Source organism: Silurus meridionalis, chromosome 11 (genome assembly GCF_014805685.1).
Source record: "Silurus meridionalis isolate SWU-2019-XX chromosome 11, ASM1480568v1, whole genome shotgun sequence".
In the NCBI taxonomy this organism is placed as follows: Eukaryota; Metazoa; Chordata; class Actinopteri; order Siluriformes; family Siluridae; genus Silurus; species Silurus meridionalis.
Window position 1 is genome coordinate 18,755,069 of NC_060894.1, and position 20,710 is coordinate 18,775,778.

The 20,710-nt window shown below is 37.2% G+C and overlaps 2 protein-coding genes across 2 annotated transcripts; one reads left to right on the forward strand and one right to left on the reverse strand.

Moving 5' to 3' along the window:
• Window positions 1-2,389: 2,389 nt before the first annotated feature.
• On the forward strand, window positions 2,390-5,071 carry LOC124393561 (major intrinsically disordered NOTCH2-binding receptor 1-like). Its single transcript, XM_046861473.1, has 3 exons — window positions 2,390-2,536; window positions 3,905-4,147; window positions 4,880-5,071. The coding sequence occupies exons 1-3, from the start codon at window positions 2,390-2,392 to the stop codon at window positions 5,069-5,071; spliced, it is 582 nt and encodes a 193-aa protein (XP_046717429.1).
• A 4,366-nt stretch (window positions 5,072-9,437) lies between these two features.
• isoc1 (isochorismatase domain containing 1) lies at window positions 9,438-19,287 on the reverse strand. Its single transcript, XM_046862058.1, has 5 exons — window positions 18,964-19,287; window positions 17,380-17,499; window positions 15,825-16,028; window positions 14,684-14,800; window positions 9,438-11,646 (listed from the first exon to the last, which is right to left on the reverse strand). Exons 1-5 carry the CDS (start codon window positions 19,219-19,221, stop codon window positions 11,500-11,502), a joined length of 846 nt encoding a protein of 281 aa, XP_046718014.1. The 5' UTR covers window positions 19,222-19,287; the 3' UTR covers window positions 9,438-11,499.
• Between the last annotated feature and the right edge of the window lie 1,423 nt (window positions 19,288-20,710).

Consider the following 20,710-nt stretch of genomic DNA (forward strand, 5'->3'; position numbering starts at 1 on the left):
GCCGCCAGGAAGGAGGAAAAGAGGAAGACCAAGAAGGAGGTTTATGGATGTGGTGAGGGAAGACATGCAGGTAGTTGGGTTGAAAGAGGCAGATGTAGAGGACAGGGGGTATGGAGACACAGAGTGAGCTCTTTGAAGAAATGGTTTACATGCTTTGGAGAGGAAGATCTTAAGTGGCCTGCTATAGAGCTCTGATCTCATCCCTACAGAACGCCTTTGGGATGAACTGGAAAACTGACTGCACCCCAGGCCTCCTCACCTACATCATGCCTTTCATGATACCCTTGAAGCTGATGAACACAAATATACTAAAGCACAGTGCAAAATCTAGTGGAACACCTTAGAAGAAAAGTGGAGGGAGTTATAAGAGCAAATTGGGAATAAATGTGGAATGCAATGCTCAAAAATCACATACCAAACTTATGACCAGATTACCCAATACATTTGGAAATATAGTGTTTATATAAACACATGAAAATTTTTTGTTGTGCAAGACGTGTGTAAGACACAATATGTTAAGAGAATGTGGAATATAAAAATATACAATATGGAATATGTACAATATATGTAAACTGTGCAAAAGTTATACATAATGTATATACAGATGATATATAGATATGAGGATTGTTTAGCATATACAATAAATTATATACAGGATAATTGAATAGAATGAATTAATAAAATAATTCTATTATATATGTTACATATTACCTGTTACATATTACCTGTGCCAGTTCTCAAAAGGTAGGCCTATGTGCTTTAAGGCCTTACAACACAAGGATATGATTCACAAAAAATGTTGCTTACCATCATTTTTGATGCTGATAAGCTCTTTACTCTTCTTTCACACTTCCATGCGTGACAGATTTGTGTTGGTAAATAAAAAATTTTAGTGATCAGAAATAAGAGGAAATATCCCAGCTATCCTTAAGAGACCTTGAAAAACTCAAACACCATTACAAAGGATAACCAGAGACCCTTTAAAGAATACAGACAAATCCTTTCAAATGAGTCTTTGTGAGTTTCTGGTTCTCAAACAGTAGACCTTCAGGATTCACAATACGTGCACATGATTCACAATGTTTTTTTCCCTCACTTTTTAAGCTGTTAAAGCTGTGTACTTTTCTCTCACCATACCTGACTTACCACATGCTTTTCATACATATCGATTGCCAAGATTACAATGATCAGAAACATAATGTGGCTATCTGGGGGAGTAGTGGAATTGATTTCCCAGGGACCCTTGGTAAAGCATGCTTCTAGAGAACCTGACTGTCATTTACTAAATATAAAAAAGAGGCTGAGAAACTGAGGTCCTTACTTGCCACAGCAATGCCGAATTTACTCTTTAATTTACCCTTAGATACAACTTGTGGAGGTAATTAGCCGAACATTTAGAGTGGAAAGCTTGGAGTGTGACACTGCTGTTATCACTGAATTCCACCATGTAGCAGTATATAACATAAGTTTGGTATTAATGGAAATTTTAAAGCAATCAGAAGGTAATTAGGATATGCCAAATTGGTATTGAGGTGTTTATATAAGCTCAATGTAGCAGCAAATTGATGCCGGTGAATTTAGCCTGGGTGCTTGAAAGCTGGCAGATCACAGTCAGTGTGAAGACGCGAGAGAAGAACATCTGGCCGGAAAACGACATGCTGCTAAACAATTCCCCCTCCCTCCTCACCTCTCCTTCTTTCTCTGTCTTATTTGACATCTACGCAGCCTTTTCGTGACGCCACACTGACCTACGTCACCTAAATTATCACCTAGGCCATCTAGTGGTAAGAAGCTTTGCCCATGGCACTTCAGTTTACACTGTGTTGTGTGTAAACTGTAAAGTAGAATTACATTTGTTAAAGAACACCACATTCTGTAGCTGAACCAGTAAATGTGAATGAATACTAAATCTGAGCTCTAAAAAGTCGAAGAATATGTATAGACCGATGTATTGTGGGAATAGAGGTTTCTCAGAAAGTATGACAAGCAGATATCAAGTAACCAATTAATGAAAGAGTTAACATTTCATATATTCCTTTATTATACACATATTATAATATTACATACTGAGATATACTGTAAATGTAATTGATCCTGTACTGATATCTAGACAGAATGTCTTGTTTGTACATTGAAATTAAAGAAACATCTACGACATGGCTCGGAAATAATAGAATAAGCAGATAATGTCCATAGAATGCTATTTGTGTTATAGATTTACAGCTTATAGGTGTGAGTTTTCAGCTTTCCTCCTACAGAACTTCCTTAAACCATGGCCTGGGTTAGATAGGGTTACACACACCCTCCACTGACACCTGCTTCTTCTTTAATAAGTAATGAGTGCAATGTGCCTGAGTCGAGAGAAAGCCGTGTTAGCTGGGAGATAAATATGGACATTACAGTTCTCCCCAATAATAATCATCCAGAGAAATTCCTTCAACTTGATGTAGGGATGCTACCAGCAACCCACGGAATGTTCCAGATAGGAGCAGCACTTTCTGGACAGAGGCAGTGGCACAACAGGGTATACTCACAGGTAGGAGAACACTCGTTAGCAAAACAAGAAAGCTTGATCGTATGAAGGTGGACAATGAACTGTAAATGTTTTTTATTGTATTTATTTTTTTTACAGTTGTTGGAAAAGACATTGGTCACTCCTAACCCAGAAACCATTCTACAAAAAAATAACAGTAAAGAGTACTAATAAATATTTTTTTACAATAATATAAATTTAAAAAAATGCATGTTTGACATTTGCTTGACATTTCTTTCTCTTTTTCTACCCGAATCTTACTTTAATGTGTTATATTTTTCCCTCCGGTGTTATTTATCAAATAATTTCTTCTTCTGGTCTTTGTAGGTAATTTCAGCTCTCCACTGTTACCAATACTGTTAGAAATATATCCTTCTATTGAGCTTTGTGCCAACATATTGCTTTTTCTGCTCATCTTGTAATTCCCACTAGTATTTCATCCAAAATTCAACCCAACACACACAGTAGTCTTTGTACCTGAATCTTTTTTTTTACTTTGCCTCAAAAATGTTGTTTCCACTGGTCAAGTCAAGTCAAGAGTCAAGTCAAGAAGCTTTTATTGTCATTTAAACCATATATAGCTGACACAGTACACAGTGAAATGAAACAACGTTCCTCCAGAACCCTGCTGCTACATTTACAACATAAAGCTACATAACAGGAAACACAGAGCTGAGGACTAGTAAGTGTCCTCGCCACATAAAGTGCATCGTGTGCAACCTGGTGCACACGAGTCTTAGTCTTAGTATTTAAACCTTTTTTTTTTCAAACTAGTTTTTGTACCTATATACATTGTTTCTATTGATTTCTCTTTTTACCATTTGTATTTTTTTTTCACAGGTCTCTGTACCTATATTTTATTTTTCACAAAATTTTTGCTTCTACCTTTTCACTGTTCTTTGTATCTAAAATAAAATGTTCCACTTTATGCATAAAACAGAATACAGTGTGCTTCTCACGTCTCTAAAACAGCATCAGTTTTATTTTTAGACAAATCTCTCACGTCTATATCGGAACAGATATGAATTGACTCAAGTTTACATCTGGCTGCTGTGCCATCTTCATATCTTATCATTCATGAAAACAGCATACACTGGTTCCTATTTACAAACTATAAGCGACATAACATTACGATCGATGCTCAATCCAATTTTAACTGTCTCTATGCATACTGATGGAGGCATTCATCTTTAATATATGATATCTATATAATATTTAGATTTTATTAGAAGGATCATCGGTTCTAGCAGTGCATATATTATTCAGCATATTCATAACCCCCTTCTGTCGTCATTATCTATTCAACAAAAGTATATGTTTGACATATTTATTGGTTTCAGCCTTAATGTCCATTCGGTATTCTTCCTTTAGGGAGAGCGGAGAGGAAAGAGAGAGACAGAAAGACCACCATCACCGGAGGAGGAACCTGGATTTAGAGACAGTGAGCTGGAACAGCACATTACACGACTCACTCTGAAACCAAATATTAAGCAGAACCCACTCTATGTAGACCTAAAGAAGGTTGACACGGAGGAGAACCAGAGATCGAAACCATCCTGGACCATTGAGGATTATGACAGACATTCTTTGCGGGGGAACTTAGCTATTCTACAGGTACAAAATGGTATTATTTGTACCGTCGCTCAGCAACTAGTATCGAAGAAAAGCTAGGGTAGAACTTTTGTATTAGCTATTAGCTTGTAACTAATGTAACAGTCTATAGTCTATTTACTGACATTATAACATTATGACCAATGCAGTGAATACAACACTGTTTTCTTCTTCATCAGAACGTTTTACCTTAAAGTTGATGTGTTAGAAGCAGGAAAAATGGGCAAGTGTCAGGATTTTAGTTTGATAATGGCCAAATAGTGATGGCTAGACAATTGGTTCAGAGGGTCTCCAAAACTGCAGCTCTTGTGGGCCTGTAGACTGAATAACTGTACACATCCTAGCAGTATTGTGACCTCATATCTCCAGGGTCCCTTGTTTAATCTTTAGCTTTTTGAATCACATGATCTTTTGTGTTTCCTCTAGGATCTCTAGTTTTACTCTTATCTCTTAACCTATCGTATAGATTGATGGCTTAGAATTGCCCCATGTGTGAATGTGTGGTGCTATGGTGTCCTATGCAGAATAAAACATTTACTGAAGATGAATAAATAAAGAATATACAAATAAATGTATACATTAATGAATAAAGAAAGGCAAGAAGAAAATCTAGGTTGCATTTGCTCTTTACTTAGTAGGAAGTCGATTGACTCAACTGTTTATATTAAACATGCTCTGTGTAATAGTTGTTGCAGACCACATGCTTAGAACCTGATGACTTCTCTTCTGTCATAGGAAGACCCCAGGAAATTGAATTTTTGGCTGGAGGATCTCTACACCCCAGGCTTTGACTCCCTGCTGAAAAAGAAGGAAGCCGAATATAAAAGGAACAAAATCTGCCGAATATTGACATCAGTCATTCTGTCTGTTTGCGTAATTGTGATTGTTATCACTGTGCCAATTGTGGTGATGCAAAGAAAAGAGTGATTTGGAACATTAAAGCTTGACAGACTTATTTTTATTTTTTTTAATGAGGCCGTACGTACACACAAGCTATTACTGCTTATTACTGTTATGACTGTTAAGCCTGCTTGAGGATTTTGCTATTGTGGTGTTTGAATACTGTTTGAGCTGCACACAAGTTTACTATAACAGATAGTTAATATAAGTAGACATAACAATATGTACACAGAACAGGCATAACATTATGACATAATAATATTATGACCAGTAAAGTGAATACTGATTATCTCTTTATAATGGCACCTGTTAGTGGGTGGGATATTTTAGGCAGCAAGTGATGCAAGAACAAAATAGATGACTGGGTCAGAGCATCTCCAAAACTGCAGCTCTTGTGGGCTGTTCCTGGTCTGCAGTGGTCAGTGTCTATCAAAAGTGGTCCAAAGAAGAAACAGTAACGAACCGGTGACAGGGTTATGGGTGGCCGAGGTTTATTGATGCACGTGGGGAGCGAAGGCTGGTCCGTGTTGTCCGATCCAACAGACAAGCTGCTGTAGCTCAAATTGCTGAAGAAGTTAATGCTGTTAATCCTCGATTGGTCATGACTGTTTTGACAGTTAAAGGGGACTAACACAATGTTAGTCAGGTGGTCATAATGTTATGCGTGATTGGTGGCCATAAAGTGCTGGGTTGGTGCATGGGTTATGAAATAGCAATATGTGAATTTTTAAATTGCTGAAGAAGTTAATGCTGTTGATGCTCGACGGGTCAGAACTGTTTTGGCAGCAAAAGTAGGACCAGCACAATATTAGGAAGGTGGCCATAATGTTATGCCTGATGGGTATTTATACTATAACAGTAGACAATATAAGGAATAATAGCACCACCAAGTGACCGGAAACCAACCAACAAACCTGACCATAAAAAACTGCATACATTTATTACAATTAGGTATTTACTGATGATCATGTCTGCTTTTATAAATATTTTAAATAAAAAATAATACAATTGAAATAGAAAGGAAATTAGACAAACCCACCATGGAAATTGGACACTAATTAAGTCTTATGACCCTTTTTGATTTCATTGCATTTGCTCGGGAAAAATACGCGAATGTGCACTTATTACAAAAATGAGCAATGAATGAGTTTCGGGTTTAAGTTTAATAATAATAATAAAAAATCCAGATTTTCATGCAAGACATATACACTATACAGACTGAAGTATTTGGACATCTGACTGTTCCATCCATATGAGGTTCTCCACAAACTGTTAGAGTTAGATGTCTTAATTTAAACGAGGATACCAAAACCTGTTCCAGCATGGCAATGCCGCTGTGCACAAAGCCAGCTCCATGAAGATATGGTGTACATGGGCTGGAGTGGTAGATCTCCTGCTATAAAGTTCTGACCTCAACCCCAATTGAATACCTTTGGGACCTCACCTACATCAGTACTTGACTTTACCAACACCCTTGTGGATGAATGGGCACAAATCTCCACCAGCACACTCCAAAATGCCATGGAACACATCCCCAGAAGAATTTATATTATTATCACATGGATCTTTGGACAAAGGTGTCTGCCAAATGCCATAAATTAATAATCGAATATGATTATAACAGCAAATGTGGATAAGTGTGGAATGGGATGTTTGAAAATCATACATAGTCAGGTGTCCATAAACTTTTATTTATATAGAGTATCAATAATTCACATGTCTAACTCATTTATAGTCTAACTAATTAGAAAATACATTATTTAAATGTCTGTATCTGTTCCAGTGTCTCAGCATTTCAGCTGGTAAATGAAAATTGATAAATATGCAAAATGTGTAGAGGTGAATTTCAGCTTGAAATGATTTATTATTTAATATGATGCAGTCAGTCATCGGCTTCATCCATTATATGAATATAAATGTAAAAGACCGCAGGTGAGGATTTATCATTGTTTGTGTGCAGGTATTGCGTTTCATCACAAAGCAAAGTCCATCACAATGACAAGGACGAAGGTAGCCTGGGGGGTGTTATTTATCTTATTTTCACACATACAGAGAAGCGGTTGATCATTTTTGCAGTGTAACTACAAATACATTCTGTGTGACTGTGATAGTGACTGCAATGATTATCCAACGCTATTGAACATCAAAAAGAAAATATATATATATATATTTTATTTATATGCATAATATTAATAAATTGAATAATTTAAGTGGAATTAAAGTGGAAGCTATATTAAAGTATTTACATTTTTCTGTTCATCGCTGTTCTACTCAAATGAAGCCGCAAGCAGTCAATCAAATATGCTAATCAAAAGATCATTATTAGGCCACACCCAAACGGACCTTTTATTCACCTCAGATGTTTTTTTGAGCACTTTCACAAAATACTTACCTTCACAAAATAATATTTTTTTATGCTGCTTGTTGATGTGATATACAGTGAGGAAAATAAGTATTTAAACACCCTGCTATTTTGCAAGTTCTCCCACTTAGAAATCATGGGGGGGTCTGAAATTGTCATCGTAGGTGCATGTCCACTGTGAGAGACATAATCTAAAAAAAAAATCCAGAAATCACAATGTATGATTTTTAAACTATTTATTTGTATGATACAGCTGCAAATAAGTATTTGAACACCTGTCTATCAGCTAGAATTCTAAACCTCAAAGACCTGTTAGTCTGCCTTTAAAATGTCCACCTCCACTACATTTATTATCCTAAATTAAATGCACCTGTTTGAGGTCGTTAGCTGCATAAAGACACCTGTCCACCCCATACAATCAGTAAGAATCCAACTACTAACATAACCAAGACCAAAGAGCTGTCCAAAGACACTAGAGTACACTAGAGTACAACATTGTACACCTCCACAAGGCTGGAAAGGGCTACGGGGAAATTGCCAAGCAGCTTGGTGAAAAAAGGTCCACTGTTGGAGCAATCATTAGAAAATGGAAGAAGCTAAACATGACTGTCAATCTCCCTCGGACTGGGGCTCCATGCAAGAGCTCACCTCGTGGGGTCTCAATGATCCTAAGGAAGGTGAGAAATCAGCCCAGAACTACACGGGAGGAGCTGGTCAATGACCTGAAAAAAACTGGGACCACCGTTTCCAAGGTTACTGTTGGCAATACACTAAGACGTCATGGTTTGAAATCATGCATGGCACGGAAGGTTCCCCTGCTTAAACCAGCACATGTCCAGTATTACAGGGCCATGTATTGCGAGATTTTGGGGAACAACCTCCTTCCCTCAGTTAGAGCATTGAAGATGGGTCGAGGCTGGGTCTTCCAACATGACAATGACCTGAAGCACACAGCCAGGATAACCAAGGAGTGGCTCTGTAAGAAGCATATCAAGGTTCTGGCGTGGCCTAGCCAGTCTCCAGACCTAAACCCAATAGAGAATCTTTGGAGGGAGCTCAAACTTTGTGTTTCTCAGCGACAGGCCAGAAACCTGACTGATCTAGAGAAGATCTGTGTGGAGGAGTGGGCCAAATTCCCTCCTGCAGTGTGTGCAAACCTGGTGAAAAACTACAGGAAACGTTTGACCTCTGTAATTGCAAACAAAGGCCACTGTACCAAATATTAACATTGACTTTCTCAGGTGTTCGCATACTTATTTGCAGCTGTATCATACAAATAAATAGTTAAAAAATCATAGATTGTGATTTCTGGATTTTTTTTTTAGATTATGTCTCTCACAGTGGACATGCACCTACGATGACAATTTCAGACCCCTCCATGATTTCTAAGTGGGAGAACTTGCAAAATAGCAGGGTGTTTAAATACTTATTATTTCTCACTGTATATTAATAATAATATGCATTATGCATGTAAAATTAATATATACAATATTAGTACTCATAATTAATACTAGCTTTTTTTTTTTTTAATTTACACTATACTGTATGCTTTAATTGCATTCTGCCTCAATTATGTATGTCATTTAAATAAGTGTAAGCATTTAAGTGTAATGATCTTTGCAGTGTTTAGAAGCAACTGAAGCCTTTCCATTTTCAGCCGGTTTTACCATCTTCATTGTAAACCATTATTTTTTATTTTTTCATTTTTTTTCCCAGTGCCTTCTGTCTGTTATCACCTATTGATTGCAACTTCTAAATGAGGCATACAGATAAACAATCAAGCTCATTCGCAATCCCTTCACGTGCATGTAATGCGTAGTTATTACACTTTTCCAGAGGCTTTTGACTCTCTTGATGCTTCTTGATCATTTTACAAATCTCCATGCAATCATAACTCAAACACTCACTGCCTGGGTCTACATGCTCTACTCCTTTTTTCTACATACCGTTGTAATTTCTTTTAACACAGTGGTTGCGGTTTTAAAATAATTTCATACCCTATAAAACAAAACCAGCAATTACGAGACTTAATACAGTGAATATAAACGTTTATTGCATACTTTGTTAACCGATACAAAAATCAAATACTGTAATGAGAAAGATGATGTTTGGAAGGTATTTTGTCAGATCGAAAAGACTATCTGGAGAAGTACAATCAGTCTGTTCAGAAAAAGGCACTGAATATATTTGTCCTTTTTCCTCACACTGATGCACAAACATTTGATAGATGGTTGATCGACTGATGCATTCCCAGTTAGGGTCAGGATACATTTAAGAAAGAGCTTTTCAAAAAATTGAACAGTGATTTTTTTAATTGAAAACAGAGAAATGCTAGAGGTCATTCGGGAAACTACTTCTATATTTAATCAGGAATAAAAAGCACAAACCATGACTTAGCTATCATTCACTTATATTGTAGTTCATGTACAAATCACTACACATCACCCCCTCTAGTGGTAATCGTACTGCATGACATTTTGAAGCCAAGAAAACACCAATAAATATAATTGTTCCAAAAATGTCAAGCATTAAGACATCAATCCTGGGGCTGCAAGTTCTGTTAATGTTAATTAAATAACAGCTAACTTAAAAAATTAAGCACATATTGGTTTGATAAATCATTATTTTTTTAAATCACTCCCCTTATTTGTACTGGATAACCAAAACCAAAATATATACGTGTTAAATACATATGCAAAACATCTGATGAGCAGATTTGGTTTGATATTTTTCCTGTCCCTTTTTCTTTTACAAAGCATAAAAATATGATTGAAAATTATTTAATAAAAAAAAGTGAATAAAAAAACTTTTCCATACATGTCAGGGAAGGTTTTTTGTCCACACGATAACAATTAGATATCTAGTTTAATCAAGATCTAGCATGCAGACAAAAATAATGCCAAGGAATAATGAAGCCAACACACACACACACACACACACACACACACACACACACACACACACTCACACACAATCACAATCACACTCGCCAGTCTTAATGGGCAATACAGCTCCAGTACATTTTATAAGGATTTCAGCATGGAAATTGGGGAAAAAAACAATAAATACTTTCAAATACATACCACATACAAACAAATACAAAAACAAACAGTTAATGGCTAAGCAGAAAAATAAATATAGTATTTAATATTATTTGACATTAATATTCTGTTTTTAATGACCACTTTGTCAATATGTAAAATATTTTCAAAATTGGTATTTTATTTTCTTATATTCTTACTCTTCTATTTTTGTATATTTATAGTCTTTATCTAATGCACAGATTTCAGAGTGACTGATCAGGTTTACATTTCACTGCAACTTGTGTGTTAAAAGGTCAGAAATAAGAAAGAAAAGAAAAAGGAGATTTTTCAAAAAAGCATGAATGATTACAGTTCGGAGTGAAAAACGCACAACATACATTTTTTTAATCGCTTTTATTTCTAGCCCTATTTAAGCAAAATGCCACAGAAACATAGTACTAAACATATTACATTAATAATTCAGTGCAGCGACTAAAGCAGTGCAAGTGGTCATGCTCTGGTGGCTCATTTATCTCCAAATTAGACCTCGTTTCCAGTCACCATGGTTGCTCCCAAGCTTGTGACCTACTGCACATTTATTTGTAATGCTGTTGCATTACTGTATATTGAATCTACATTTTCACATTCAAGCTATTTTAAGGTTAAAAAAGTTTCAGAGTTTCTGTGAGGATTCTTAAACATTACAAAGAAGACTGTCAGAGACATAAACAGAAATCAAAAGACACACTTCCAGGCTGTTATGGTTGTCAAAGTGGCTATGCTACGTTCACACTTGACGTGTCCTCACATCGAGCAGCACAAAGTTACACTTAACTCGCAGTGTCTGTGTTGTTTGTTCATCAAGAAATCCATTAATAGATCATTAAATACTTTGACTAACCAGTTTAGTTGCACGGCACATCTAAGAAGAGTAAATGCTGGATAACTCACCACCGTCTACAAACACTACAGCTTAGAAGGGCTTCAGACAGAGGGCAATTTACCGCTTAAAATTCCCAACCACCCATCACTGCTAAAGCCAGTGGTATAAGTTGAACTTCTCACATTGTTTAGACCTTAGAGAGCAGGCCTGACTCGGGAGCGCTGACCTTTATGATGTTCTGGATTTCTTTGAACTTCGGATGCTCTTTATCCGCCACGAGCTGCAGGAGGACCGATTCGCTGGTGGTGATGATGATGCCGGAACGGGCAAGCCGCTACGAGACAGAACAACTTTTATTAAGCCAACAGAGCTGCGCAATGATAAATCATAAATACTACTTCTGGCAGAGATGGTCTTAATTACAACAAATGCATCGTGGGTGAATAGAAACGAATTCCACCCAGAAAACAATATTGTTCCAAATACAAATACCAATTTTCTAGATAGAAATAAATGAAAAGAGGCCCTATAACTTTGGCCTATAACTTTTTTAAAGACATTTGTAGACTTGGCATTATGGCTGGATTTCTACTGCATTGAAAGTGGCAGCAGATGTACAGATTAACACAAACTTTCCTCACAATGAAAAAACTCTAAATAGTAGCCCAGATCCCTAGCAAAAAGTGCCCTTAACCCTCTGTGCTTCAGCGATGCAGTATCATTTCTGACCCCAGCTTTCTACCATCACTGAGATATTTAAAGAAAAAAGGTACATGTGACACCTTTACCTATTTTTAAAAGATTTACGACGTTGGCCAAGACTCTTCACAAATTCCAGTAAATAGAAAAGTCTATGATGGAACATAAACCCAGACCAAGTCTCCAGGATAGAATTGCCTGCCAAGTGCATGGAGAAAGTCAAAGATACGATTATATCTGAAGCTTATTGGAGGTGATATTTCTTTCTGTGGTCAGAGTGGAACAGGTTTAGTGTTCAGATTAGAAATTGTGAAACTTCATCCTTCACGACCGACATAACACTAAATCCACTTCAGTGATACCGATTGCTTGGATCGTACTTGCAGAAAACCGATTATCAACTGTTTTTCAAATGGATATGAAATATATCGTATATTTTGTGATAACATTTTTAAATTAAGATCATTTAAATTTTTATCTGTTAATTTTAGTTAATAAACTATGACCTAACATGAATGAGGTACAGCACACAGTCTCACGTGTCAAAACAAACAGGCTGCTCCCATTCTTTATAATCACAGCGGACCTTCTCATTCGCTGCAGTGCAGACACAACCCAGAAAAACTATCAGTATGGATTTTTGCAGACACCCGACAAATCAACTATCTGTGTTGATAAATAGGCAAAAACTGATGAATTTGTCGACCTCTAGTGGTCAGCGATAGTATTTACATAAAAGTATTTCGTTTTGTAACAAGTGCGCATCAGGCCCCAATTCACATATTGCTATTTCATAACCCATGCACCAACCAGGCACTTTATTACCACCAATCAGGCATAACATTATGATCACCTGACTAACATTGTTTTGGTCCCCTTTTACTGGCAAAACAGTCGTGACTCATTGAGGATTAACAGCATTAACTTCTTCAGCAATTTGAGCTACAGGAGCTCATCTGTTGGATCGGACCACAAAGACCAGTCTTCGCTCCCCACTTGCATTAATGAGCCTCGGCCGCCCATAACCCTGTCACTGGTTTACCACTGTTTCTTTCTTGGACCACTTTTAATAGATACTGAACACTGCAGACCAGGAAACTTCTCACATAAGTTGCAGTTTTGGAGACGCTCTTACCCAGTTGTCTAACCATTACAATTTGGCCCCTGTCTAATTCACTCAGATCCTTATGCTTGCCCATTCCAACATTAACGCTGAAGAGAAATGTTCACTTGCTGCCTAATATATACAACCCACTAACAGGTGCCATGATGAAGAGATAATCACCGGTCATAATGTTATAATGCCAATGTCATAATACTAGGGTTCAGGGTTCGAGCCTAAGCTTAAAGAACTGCATGGAGTTTAGGTTTTATATCATTGAAAATACATGACTGAATCATGCTGTCTGTACAAATGCATTAGTGCAACTCGATTTGATCAGGTAGTATCGATAAAAGCGTTCCAATAAGTCAGCTGAATTTCAGCTGGATCTCTCATTAACATAACAATGAAGTAAGTTGTGTTTTATTTTTTTAAGCAGTAACTCTAAAAGCTGCCTGATATCTCTTCTCTCTGAAATGAGTCTGCAGAAGAGCTTAACCCTCTGGTGCAGTGTCAGAACAGCCTAAAGCAGAATACGCTTAAAGAGACCGAGATTATGGTGAACATCAGACAGAATTTCACAGCACAAATCCCTAATTAGCATCTCAAACATCACTGTGTCAAGAAGAGAGTCCTTCAGTGTTCTGTTCTTTTACAGATAACAGGCCTCAAAAAAGGAAGTTTAGAGGATATACTTCTGGTATCTATTACAATAGACAGTAGTCTCGCTCAGCCATCCATCATGACAACATCAGGTCACGGAAGATTGTCACTGTACTTTTCCAGAGTCAGGAAACAGGCAATCTAATCATCGCTGACACCTAACATCCTGAGCACTTACTATTAAAACCTCTTCCTTCTGGCATGTGCTGCAGATCATAAAGTGTCTAAACAACCAGACACGTGCATTTTTTTCTAGGGGCCAGAAAGATCTTCATTGTTCATGTCTAAGCTCTGCAAGAATTTTTCCTTTCTTGAAAAGAAACCTTTCAGACAAGCATCTGACATATTTCCTTACTTCCTAATTCCTTTATAAATGCATTTCTAAAATACAGATATACCCTCTATATACTGTAATAACCCGTTATAATTTTTTATGTTGTATTTACTTAGTAGCTCAGTGGTTAAGGTTTGACTTTTCTGATCAAAAGTGTGGGGGTATCACCAAGCTGCCACTCTTGGGCTCTTAAGCAAGGCCCATAACCCTCTTTGCTCCAGAGATGCTGTATCAAGACTGACCCCCAGCTTTCCATTGCTGGGATATATAAAGAAGGTATGTCACTGTGCTGTAAAGTACATGTGGCAAGTATAAAGCACCTTTCTTTCTTTCTTTCTTTCTTTCTTTCTTTCTTTCTTTCTTTCTTTCTTTCTTTCTTTCTTTCTCTCTCTCTCTCTCTCTCTCTCTCTCTCAAGGTCAGCAATTAACTCCTGTGAATCATAGTTCCTCCTTTATTTAATTAGCATTTTCTGCATTTAAAACTGATTCTGATTTGGACTCAGCTGGTAACATAGGCAGGTTTGCAAAAACACACTTTATAAACATATTCTTTTATATCTCTATTCGTTTTACCTCCAGTGCAAACATTCTGTCCATCATGCTTCTTGAGGACGTCGCATCTGCTACAATGTGCACCTCAAAGCCCTTCCCGATCAGGTCCAGCGCTGTCTGCTGGATGCACACGTGAGTCTACACACAAGATCAAGTGATTACTCTCTATTATTACTTAAAAACAATAAACGCGTGCATTTTTGCATATTTCTACAGTTACTGCGTTTTGTGCCACTAGATGGCAGTGTGTACTCTACACAAAAACAAATACAGATCTTTACTAAACAATAAATATGCATAGTTAATTGATCATGAACCATTCAAATATTTCTTAGACACAAAAATTAACAATCAATAGCAAAACTTGGAGACATAGCAAATATTATTATTAGATGTTTATAAGATGATTATTATTAGATGTTTGTGTTCTGCATATTTTGTTATTATTGTGTGAAGTCTTTCAATAGTTTAGAAACCCCTTGTCTTCTAGCATTTTTACAACACACATGCGTGTTCCTTTTATTTATACAACTTTGACCAAATAAATTTTTATACATTATTGTTACACTTTATACTTTTATACTCTTTATACTTTATTTATTTACACATATATACATTATACATTACATTAAATCTGTTGCTGAGCTAAAAATTTACAATTTGGACAAAAGGAACATACGTGTGTCTCAAAAAACAAAAAAGACAAGGTGATCCAAACATTTGACAGACTCTTTAAATGAACTGATACAACAATCGTAGAATATCTGTAGAAATTTGAGCAACTGCATAGTTTAAGTCTTAAAAAAGTAAAACTGGCCATCTGGATTAAAAAAATATTTCCATCAAGATGGCGATAGTTAAACGCCCCAGAACTAATGCCCATGTAGGGCAAACATCCAGAGTATATACTGAACATATGCACAGGGACTAAAAAAAGACACAAAAAAGGAGTAATGAAAGAAATAATGCAGTACCGCAATAATTAATTCCTCTAAATAATCCATTCATTAACATTCGTTCACGCTTTAATATGATTAGCCCCGAAAACAAACAGGTCGGATTGTTTAAACAGAGAGATGACCTTAAACAGAGTGAAAGAGAAAGACAGAGAGGACAGAAAGGGGGAGAAACAGAGCATGACAAAACCATTAGTCTCGCTAACCTCCACTCCGAAAAGAACAATGCTTCGAGCTCCTGGAGTCTCAGCCAGCACTACTTCCACCTCTGGCAGCAGCATGGAGAACTTGGTTTTAGGGAAGACCAGCTTGACCCCAGTCAGATCCATCTCTTGTACAGTGCTGCCCAGGCCTTTAGGGTACTGCTCTGACACGATGATGGGGATACCCAAAATGCGAGCCCCCTGTAGCTGAAACACAACATTAACCTCCTTAAGACTATTCAGTTACATATCATTTTGGATGAAGATTTTATGGGTAGAGGTCGACCGATAGTGGATTTTACAGATAAAGATAACTAGGCTGGATCATACTTGCCAATAAACAATCAATCATCCAGTTTTTAAAATGGATACTGGATAAAAAAAATTATAAAATTAAATAAAAAAAAACATAAACCTCTATGTAAAATAATACTGAACTTTATTGCAGTCCAGAAGGGAATCATGAAAATGTGCTAAATGAAATAAATGTATATAAATATATAAATTATTTTAATAAATATTAAAAAGAAAATATGTGCATTCAAACTGAAATAAAAAGTAACAAATAAATAAAAACAGTTACATCCCAAATTAAAAAAAAAAAAAACTGCAAGTGGTGTCAGTGATTCGCCTCCAGAGGCGTATAACACAACCCGGAAAAACTATTGGTATGGATTTTTGCTGATAGTTCCAACAATCAACTATTGGTTAATCTGCAAAACTGCTGCATCGCTCGACCCCCTATTTATGGGTTCACATTTTATTTTCACTTCTCCACAAGCTTGTTGATACACAAAACTCTTAAAAATATCCCAGGTAAGATAAATATTTAAATGTGAGAATTGAACAAATCTGAATACAACGCTATGCACAATTGAAACTGAACTGCACACATTAGTACACAAGAGTCACTAAATAACATATTTAATAAACAGGCTTGTGAACTGGTGATAATCTCCTGTGAGAGCTGTGACTTTTATACTGTTTTGACCTTTCCAAACCTCACCATCTTCCTCTTTGCTCCCCTCTGCAGTGGCAATCTGGGAACTCTGCCACTTAACCCACTTGTGCTTATAAAGAATGGGGGTTCAGACGGTGCACTTTAATCATCCATGACTCATTAATAATTACAACAGCTACATTTGAAACCAATATCTATCTACGCAATCAATACTTGGACAAAGAGGAAAGCAGATATGCCTTGTAAATATATGTGAAAATCTTCCTGGTTGAAACTGGAGACAGTCATTTACTATTTTTATGTCAATAAAGCTTGGTGAAGAAAAAAATCTGCTGGTCGAACGCAGTGATAAACTGCATGTGAAATCTGGTCACGCGTGTGTCAAGGTACTAAAAATGTCTGATAAAAATAACGATTTGAAGAAAGTAAACAGTCCTTGCCTGTCCTTAGTGTCTCTGTAAAAAAATAGCCAAGTCTGCACAGTGTCAGTGATATTTATAATATTCTAAATATGCCAGAAGGTCACATATCAAACTTATGGCTTTGGAAAGACAGAGAGATAAATCGTGACAGACAGAAACTGTCATTCATATTTACCAGTCGCTGGCCTACGCTGATGATGTCACCAAAGTATTTGATGGCAGGCCTGAAGCGTTCCTGCATGTCACAGCAGAAGAAAATTGTGGTGGCTGGAGAAAGGTTGCCCAGTGTAGGAATCTAAAAAAAAATTAAGAACAAATAAATCATCCTGAGAACTACTTCTACCTGATAAAGTGCAAAACCTTCAATATATTTCTTTTCTATCACATCTATCACTAATGCAATTTAATCTTTTTTCATCCAGAGGTTCAAACAGTGCAATGATCATAACCATCTTAAAACTAGCTTGCTATAGTTTCCCCTTGGATACTTGTTACTTGATACATCTTGCTCTGAAATTGACTCCCACCACCATGATTGTAATATGAAATGAAACAGGTCCCTTTAATGCAATCTGTTTAATTGCACTTGAAGGATTTACACAAAGCTGGGACTAATTCCAGACTAGTGGAGTTTAGTATATAACCCAGTAATCAAAAGCACCTCGCTTTGAGGAAATCTGAAAGAACTATACTATACAGAACTACAAGATGCTTCTAGCACTACTAATAACTAGATCAATAAATACTTAATAAATACTTTGTTTTGTTTTGTTTCCTCGATCGAGGGGAGAAAAAAGCAGTCATGCATGGATTATTTGCACAGAAACAGATGTCGTGCAAAGGCTGGAAGTCTCGGAGGATTAGATGCCCCAATTTGCAAGTTCACTATTACATCACTTTTGGTTTGAACAATGCACAACAAGCCTGTTTATGTCAATGAGAAGTATTAAGAGAAAACAGACCAGTCACACACACCAAGTCTGGAATCAGTCTAACAATTAATTTTATTCCTCTGGAATGTGTAAAGCATGAACTCGAGGATTTCCAAGTAGAGCAATTTTTGAAAGCCATTGCAATTTGTAAGCTGATGCATCACGTTCATAGACGAGAAATAAAAACAGATAAAGCTTTGAAAAATAAAAGCCACTGAATTGCATGAGAATGGATTACATCATTCAGTATTATATGCATTTTTTCCTGAATAAATGGAACATTTAAAGTAGTTTTAGGATTAAATTTCAGATTCAGGGCACAATTGTTTTTGTTGTTGTTGAGATTTTCACTAACTGGTCAAGGTCGTGATGGATCTAAATCCACCAGTGTCGGAATTGTCACAACCTGACATCATCTATGACATTGATAAGGCGAACAAAATGCCCTTCGAAACTAGACAGTGCCCTCTAGGACCCTGCATTCAATGTGGTGCACTTATAAAGAGTGTATAAAAGCATTTGGGACACAACAACAACAACAACAACGGGACCCCCCCCCGGAATCAACAAGTTACACTTGATAACAAACAGTGCATGGAGACGTTACACCAAAAAAGAAAAACCAAACGATGGTATAAAATGTATCGTGTATACACAACATTGTATACAATGTAAAGTCAAGCACGGATACAACACACAAGTGCAGACACGCGCGCAGACACTCAGACAGTTTATAACCCGGCGAGACTGAGGGGGGGTTTAGGGGGGACGGGGGCCAAAATATTTACAAGTAAACGGCGTGAGTGAGAACCAAAAGCAGACCTTACATCTGACTGAAGAGGAACTAATCGCAGCTTGCATTTCTCCGAGATGGCAAATCCTTTGGGCAGGTCCATGTACTGTCTCCACTCGTCCGAGAACACCTGAATTAGAAATTTGCGGTGCACGTCGATCTGAGGTCCGTAGATGGAGAGAAACTTCTGGACGAGCACTTCATAACCCGAGCCCAGGGGCACTGAAGACGGACGCGAGAACACGGAAAAGGAGAATAAAACGTGGACGTGGTTGCTGCTGGCGTCCGCCATGATGAACTGAGAGAGAGAGAGAGAGAGAGAGAGAGGGAGAGAGAGGCAGAGAGAGGAGCAGGAAGAGAGAGAGAGAGAGAGAGGCGGGAAGAGAGGAGCAGGAAGAGAGAGAGAGAGAGAGAGAGAGAGGCGGGGAGAGAGAGAGAGAGAAAGAGAGAGAGAGGCGGGGAGAGAGGGAGCAGGAAGAGAGAGAGAGAGAGGCGGGGAGAGAGCAGGAAGAGAGAGAGAGAGAGAGAGAGAGAGAGAGAGAGATCTACTGCTTAGAGCTCAGATAATTTAGACTCAGTATATGACCCACATCAGCTCTGACCTCCAGATGGTGCACAGTAGAAGGTCTGGGTGATACCACATATTTCTATTTCAATCCGGTACCAGATCATCTCAAAGCAAAGATCAGGCCGATAACTGTATTTAAATGAACTTAACTAATTAATAACTTTTTTTTACATTTGTTTAAAAAAAGATATGGATCATTTATCTAAAAACTGTATTATTCAGACAAAAGCCATTCCTTCCACTTTACAGGTTTTTGTAGTGGGAGAATGTGGACAGTTTTTGCCTCCAGCCAGTTATTATTATTTTTTAGGAATTTATTTATAGAATTTTAATGACTGATTTATAGCTCTGTTTTTTCACAACACTGATGGACGAGTCTTGTGTTAAAGTGTTCAGATTAATATGTTGATGGTTCACATGCACTAAGGTGCCAGCTTGATACAGAGATAAGTGTGGAGAATGAGAGGAGAAGAAAGAAAAAATTGGACTCGGTGGAATTGTTCAGCTTTATTCCTATGAATAGTCTTCGTTCTGAAATCGCATCCCTGAATTTAATATTATAACTATTTTGCTATATTTAGTTGGGATTTGCCACAACAGCACCATTGCCAAGTAGAAGGTACATTAAGTGGAATTAAGGTTCCAACCTGTTAAATACAGTAAGATGTATTTATTTTTGACTCATTCAGCACAAACATATTTCCATTCATTCATACAAAGCTTCACCCCAAACACTTAGCATGCTAACTAAAGTTTACAGCTTTCAACTGCTTCCAATGGAAAATTGCTAAAAGCATTCATTAGCACATTTGTGGCGCCATTGCATCATGTCGTATTTGCATTCCCTTTACATCCATTAGTTTCTCTTCTCCTCTCTGTGCTAACATGCTGGATATTATTATAACACCTGAATTACCAATAAAGCTGTTCTTGCTTCCAGGGTTCAGTTTCAACTAGCTCTACACTGCGAAATTTCTTATTTTATAACTGTGATTGTCTGACTAAATCGTTAAAGACACCGGCTGTGCTGTGATTTCGGCTGTGTTTAAAGACCACACTTCTCACTGGGCATTACTGGCCACTCTCTCCTACAGAAACAAGCTAAGGTCTAAACATTGGTCTAATCTATCAAAGTCACCAAGTTGGCATCAATGCATAAGGAATTGTTAGCAAGAACTGCCATGCATAGCAACACTTTCGAGGTCATTTGGAC